Genomic DNA, 7,249 nt, shown 5'->3' on the forward strand with positions numbered 1-7,249 from the left:
GTTTAAAGTTGTTTTGAATCAAGAAGCATTCTTGTTGGAACTTGAATGTGTCGAACTGTTATATGATCCAACATTTTTACGAATAAAATCAAGAGCAGCAAAAGTAATTAAACCCGAACTCGAATTAAACCAATCAACCGATTTGTCAGATGGGTCGACGGAACCGTCATATTTTCGTTGATGGCAAAGTCATGAGCGATCAGTGTGGCATGCTGTACTTGATTTTGTAGGAAATGAGGCTACACTTGATTTTGTACCATTTGTTAAAAAAAATTTCTGTTAATCGACAGAAATTCTCACTTGTTCAGATAACAAAATTAGCTCCCCTTGGAAAAATAAAGATCAAAAGGAGATCGAACATCTTTCCAAATGTTTTTAACAAATGTATCCAACAAACTACATATATATAAATGTTTTAGGGAACTTCCAAGCTTAGAAAATACACTCTAAACACAAATATAATGACATTCATGATTGAAAATTGAAGTATAAAATCTTATGAAAGGAACAACATTGGTCTGCATACGCATTAGCCAATTTCAATAGGGGCAACGAACCAATAACCATTATAGCAAGAATTTTGCCAATTCAATGTATCTGACCAAGGATTGAAAGTAACCTCTAAAATTCGAGATAGTTTTTTCTTCCCTCCCAAAAGACATTAGCATGCGTTGTCTAGTGGATCCAGGACGCGCCCACCATTTTCGCCATGAAGCTATAGCTGTCTGCGGCTGCATCGATCTGAGATACAGGATTTCAATGTCAGTCAAGTCATTATAGAAACACCGGGTCATCATGACCATCAGATAAGTCTTGCTAGTCTTAAACTAGTGGATCTCTCGCCTCTTGATCCCAAATTACACTAGTCATGATTGAAAACTCGAGCAATTAAAACAAATGCAAATCTTAGTTTACCACTTTCTGGGTTGGCATTCCGGCTCCATGCCCTGCCTTACTTTCTATACGTCCTATTATTGGGTTGGTTTGAGGACTTCTTTCCAAGCTTGTGCAGAGAACATGCTGCATCGTCTGTTAGTAAGAACAAACAAGCAAAAGGTCGGTGAATGATTGATGAAAGGTGAAGTCTATAAGTTTAACAAGTTTCTGAAGTTCATCGAATTCATCAGAATCAGTTTGTGCTTCTGAGAGTGGTGAAAGTCGAAACAATGGCATAATATAGAACCACAAAATTCACAGCCATGTAAGGAAGTGTAACCACCAGAAACAAAAATTATGAAAGAGGAAAATGCAATTTTTTAGAACCTTATGAAGAACATAACAGAGTCTATAGTTGAAATTTTTAGTAGCAAGTCACGTACCGCCAATAATTTCAGCGAGTGCAGTGGCACAACCCGATCATCATGGTCAGCAGTCAGTATCATGGTGGATGGATACTGAATTAGCTTGTCAGAATGTTTATCCCAGGGTCGTCTCACATTATGCAGGGGCGAGTACCTGAGGGGACAGTTATGGATAACAAAAAGAGAATAAAAGCAAATGAACTCAGAAAAGAAAAGAAACCGTGGAGAAAGAATCAAACAAAATTAACTAAAGCATCTCAAATTCAAATACTGCCAAAAAAAAGAACTAATAAACAAACTAAACAATTTAACTTAAGCACATGTTTGGTGCTAAACAAACATATTAAAAAAATTATAGCACTACAATTTGTATGTTTATTCCCATCACATCGTGAAAAACACAAGAAGATGATTTCCTTTTTCTTTTTGATAAAACCAGATAATTTCAAAATTTTTAAAAAAAGGTAAATAGCTCACTTGATTAGCCAATGAAACTCTTCCTCCTTATCAGAACAGCCATAGTCTGAGGTCCATGCATGGCCTAGTTTAGCGGCAGAAAGTATTTTTTTTTTTTAAAGACCGTTAAAGACATATACATAATTTAAGAGCTGAGAGGAGCATTCTTTAAAAAGCTTTCCTCACCAATGGTGAACTTATGAAATCTTAGCATGTCCATAACGCCAACATGAGCAAGAGCACAGCCAAAAAGATCAGGTCTCTGAAGTCACAAGCATCCCATGATTATTGTATTGAGCAACTGAGATTAAAAGTAAGCCGGATAAAGGTGATTAAAAGATGATAGCAAGATATACCTGGTTGATGCAAGCCCCAACTAGAAGCCCTCCATTGCTTCCACCTTCAATACACAAGTTTTTAGGACGAGTATAACCAGCAGAGACAAGATACTCAGCAGCTGATATAAAGTCATCAAAGCAATTCTGCTTCTTTGCTAAAGCTCCAGCTTTGTGCCATTCTTCTCCATATTCTCCCCCTCCACGGATGTTAGCAGAGCAGAAAACAACATCTAAATGTTTTGCCATAACTATACGTCCAACAGTAAAACCTGGTGTAATATTGATATTAAATCCACCATATCCATAGAGTAAACAGGGATGTGATCCATCCAGGTCAAGTCCCTTTCTAGACACGATGAATATAGGTACCTTAGTGCCATCTTTACTAGTTATAAACACCTGATAAAAAAAACCCAATCAATAAAATGAAAATATCAAGGATACACATTATTTTTCATCAACTACTCTTTGCCTTCAAACAGGTGAAACAGGTTTTTTTTAATGTGTAATGCAATATAAACATCAAGGTCATAGAAAAAGCTAAAATTGAAATCTATTTGCAAGAAAAAGTGTCGAATGGAACTCCCACATAGAAAAAGAAAACTTGTTTCTTTACAACTGATGAAGGCAATTCATAACTAAAAGTAGATTTATCTGCATGGTTTGGGAACTTCACCACGTCAGACTTGAGAAGTGATTCATACCAGCACTGGCTCAGCATCATCTAATGGGATACCACAGAAAAATTAGTTCTAGCATTTCAATTCTAGAGGCATATTTGGTGAAGTTCCCAAACCATGGAGATAAAGTGTAGTTTTAATAGCGAGTTTCTTTGTACAATCAGTGATACTAAGTGGGACACCATAGAAAAAATAATAATATCTTTTCACTCAACCAAGATGTATGGGTTTAGAATTTGAAAGTAGAAATGGTATCTCATACTGTATTCTCGCTGAGACAAGGGACTAAAAAAAACACCTTTTGGAATGCTAGTAGCATTTGACCTGGAGGTGTATGAGTCTATGACAGTGAGTTATGGGTGCTTCATTTGCCCCAAAAATGGCCCATCATTGGACAAAGCGAACTCACACCATTGATTCGATAAAAAGGCTTTCCCTAACATGAAAGACTTTGGATATTTTAAATAATCATATCTTAAAACTCTAATAAAAAAGTGAAACAATTAATGACAAAAATGTCTCATGCGTACCAACTAGCTCTAATGCTTTAATTTATCGATTTATTTTTTTTTTCTATTTTATTTTCTACTACTTCAAAATTCTGTCTGATTTTAAGGGGATATCATCGCGATTATCTACACGTTACTAGCCTTTAAACTTATTACAGATACACTAGTAAGCTTAGTTAAAAGGGATTGTAATAAGCCAAAGCTTCTTACACTTTCAACTAATTCTCCTTACTCTTCGCTCTAAAAATCAAATTAATCTAACTTATTTTCGTGCCCTAATTTTTTTCTTTTACTTCAACTCTCAAGAACAATTCATTGATAATCCCCATTTTTCATCCTAGTTATGTGATTGACATCTCAATATTTTCTTCCACGGTATTTTCTAGTTTTGAATCTGTTAGATTGCTAATTTCATTTTCTATCATTTAATAATTTAAAGTACCAAGTTTTTAAAAAGATGTAAATGATTTTCTTAGCAATTTTGTCTTTTAAAAAACTAACCTGAAGTAAAAATTAAAAGGAACTTATAAACATTTCAAATTTCTCCAACGTGTATGACACAGAACCACAATATCACAACAAAACAGAAAAGTTTTAACAAGGTGTTGTTCTGTCGCAAAACTGCATATGCTCGATAAATTATTTACCTGACTGGTTTCAAACTCATTCCTGTCAAAGCCAGGAACAACAGTTTCATGAAAGATTCTCATCTCTGGGACGTCAGCTTCTAGGTTGCACGTATATATAAGTCCCGGGATAAGAAAGCTTGTAAACCCTATAAAAATAATGCTGTCTTTCCGTCTTGAAGAAATCTCAGATACTGATCCAATATCCAGTGGTAGGAAGTGCAAAAAGGTACCAGTTTTCAAGTCCCTTAACTGCAAAACATTTTTCACATCACTCAAATAATTCACCACAATCTGATTTCCGTTAACGGCCACAGCATTTTCAAGCACGTCTTTTTTATCTTCTTGAAGTACTTCAGTCCAAAGACTGGGTTCTTTCAAATCAACTCGGATTAACTTGTTTCTAGGAGCATCCTTGTTAGTAAAGAATGTGAAAACTGTGTCATCATTTGCGACATATCCATATGAAGCATCAAAGTCATCAACAAGCCTGACAAAAGGAAGCAAGTCCTTTTTCCCTCTATAACCTTCAAGCCCATTGGGGAGCACTGACATGTCGCAGTAATAAACCTTGTTGACAGGATCACAATTTTCAAAAGTGTACAAAAGTACGTACTGCAAATTCAAAAATAAACAGACATTAACGATTAGTTGCAAAGTGAAAGAGAAATTAACTCAGCGTAAATTATAAGGAAAATTATTTGTTACTCAAAACACACAACTAACTGAAGCTGAAACAACTTTTAAAATAATACAAAATCTCTAGTTGCACCTAGAGATTGGATAAGGATTATGGAATAACGCATTTTTACAAATAATATCAGATCTACAAGTGTCCATCATCATAAGGCTGTTCAACAGGTTCAACTTCGAAAAAAATCAGCCATCGTCTCTCGCTATGCCATGCAGACATCACAAACGTAATGTCATATTATGATAAACAATTGTACAGAAATAATAACTTTTCAACTCCTAAAATTTGATATATGTTGTTATTTTCGGATAACATGAACTGATGTATCTGCCTCTTAGCAACCATACTTTTGTGCCTATATTTAATTATTATTAAATTGTAACCACAAAATCAAAGAATAACAACGCCAGACAATTCACACTTTACTCAGACCCCTATGGTGAAATCAAAATTATTACCTTCCCATCCTCAGTAACTGAGGCTGACCGTGTATTTTTGGGATTGTCGGAATCATTCCAACATAGGATATCTTCCGACTGATCAGTACCCAAAAAATGATAATACAGTTCATGGTGCAGGTTGGCATTAGTCTCTGTGCCAGCATCCAATTTATCTTCTTCCCTTTAAAAAAAATATTTCAGAACACCACAATCACAACTAACCTTTAGTACAAAATAATACAATAGAACAACCCAAATTGTAAATCCACACAATATCAATTCCAAATTAATTGATTAAGGCGCTTCCAAATTTTCTAATTTTCATGACAGGTTAATATCGAAACTCAATAGGAGCTAAAGATTAGTCAATCAATTTGTCATCTTACATAAAATTTTCTTAGAAATTTTTTGATACCTATTAAATGCTTCATAGAAATGTTTTGCATGAAAAAATCCTTACGCAGGAGCTGGATATCGGCAGTAGAAAAAACCTTTACTATCATGAGTCCAGCTAATTGCTGAAAACTTAACCTGTAACAAGAAAACGCATATCCAGCTTCAACAACACATTTCAACAAGCATAACCCCACCTAAGATTCTTTTCAAAGTAAAAAAGCGCATAGAATAATCATGAAACCAGTACCCATGAAATGGTGCAAGGCTCAGTACTCTTATCCTCAATTCGCATAACTTTAATAGTAACCCAATCGCTTCCACTCGAACTAATGCCATACGCCAAGTACTTGGCATCCTCACTCACTGCATATACACTCAGAGCTACGGTTCCATCTTCACTTAATGTGTTAGGATCAAGTAAAACCTCGGGTTCTTCGTCCAAACCATCCTATAACATAGTCTAAGCTTAAAACTCAACATGAAAATGAATCATATGTAGCCAAAAAAAAAAAAAATCATTCAGGAACCTGAACATATAGAGCTTTCTGTGGCTGCAAACCGGTGTTGTGGAAATAAAAGTACCTGTCACCAGCCCTAAATGGAGCATCATACTTGGGAAAGTCGTATAACTTAGTGAGCTTCTCACGAAGTTTTTCCCTAGTTTCGCATGTTTCGAGCACAGAATCAGTCAATTTCACCTGCTTTTCCACGAACTCTTTGGTCTCCTCGGAATCAGGATCCTCAAGCCTAACCACAATGGTAAAAATTCACTAAACTAAACAGGAAAAGAAACACAAATCCTCTAATATCAAAAGTAAGGAATCAAGCTTCATAAAGTTCTTCCAAAATAATCAATAAAAATCCCATTTTGCAGCATTTAAACCACATATTCCACTTCTTTACTGCCAGATTTCGATGCATTATTATGATACCATTCTTAAAGGGCCGGTGACTAAATCTGATATTCAAAAGTAAAGAATCAAACTTTAATTAAATTATTCCAAAACAATCAAACAAATTCCATTTCTCAGAATTTAAACGCCATAATTCCACTTCTTTACCACCAGATTATTATGACTTCCACCGATAAGGTTCGGGTGCTAAAACTGACATTACAAGTAAAGAATCAAGCTTTCATTAAATTATTCCAAAACAATCAATCAATATTCCATTTTCCAAAATTTAAACTACACATTCCACTTATTTACCGCCAGATTTCAACGCATAAAGATTACCATCGATAAGGGTCGGGGACTAAAACCCCGTGATAATCATCAACCACAGAATCATCCCGTCGAGCAGTTGGGTACTGCAGTTGCCCGTCAAACGCGGATAGAGATCCCATTTCTGGGAGCGTGGACGAAGAACGCAAGCGAAAACGGGAGCAGCGTTGCCTTACCGCTGAGAAAAGTCCCAGAGATCGCTCCTGTTCGTTAAAATGCCTAGGATAAGTAGCCAACAACAAATTGCGACCTGTGCCTCTGATATATCAGGCGCCTAATGTGTGGGACAAGTGAACGTAGGAGCATTCTTTAGTACTTAACTACAAAAGGTTTTGGAGAAGTTGCAATGAAATTACCTATTTAGCACGGACTTCAACATTGGTTGTTTTAAAATTCTCCTCATTTAATATTTTTTCCAAATTTTAAAATAATTAATGTTAAAAAAATATAATATTTAGAGCTGTCAGAACGAACCACCTGATCCTACAATCAAATAGTTGGGACCTGTTTTGGGTTACGGGTGAGACAGACCTACCCGCTAATATCTTTGTTAAAAAACAAAACTGAAAAAGAAATATAACAATCC

General features: G+C 35.5%; 1 protein-coding gene across 1 annotated transcript; it reads right to left on the reverse strand.

The window, feature by feature from the left end:
* Positions 1-387: 387 nt before the first annotated feature.
* LOC140975182 (uncharacterized) lies at positions 388-6,990 on the reverse strand. The gene is made up of 12 exons (XM_073438752.1): positions 6,676-6,990; positions 5,968-6,187; positions 5,688-5,888; positions 5,505-5,575; positions 5,063-5,225; positions 3,932-4,525; positions 2,114-2,494; positions 1,944-2,019; positions 1,779-1,842; positions 1,320-1,455; positions 916-1,029; positions 388-741 (listed from the first exon to the last, which is right to left on the reverse strand). Exons 1-12 carry the CDS (start codon positions 6,783-6,785, stop codon positions 676-678), a joined length of 2,196 nt encoding a protein of 731 aa, XP_073294853.1. The 5' UTR covers positions 6,786-6,990; the 3' UTR covers positions 388-675.
* Between the last annotated feature and the right edge of the window lie 259 nt (positions 6,991-7,249).

This window comes from Primulina huaijiensis, chromosome 4 (genome assembly GCF_012295235.1).
Source record: "Primulina huaijiensis isolate GDHJ02 chromosome 4, ASM1229523v2, whole genome shotgun sequence".
In the NCBI taxonomy this organism is placed as follows: domain Eukaryota; kingdom Viridiplantae; phylum Streptophyta; class Magnoliopsida; order Lamiales; family Gesneriaceae; genus Primulina; species Primulina huaijiensis.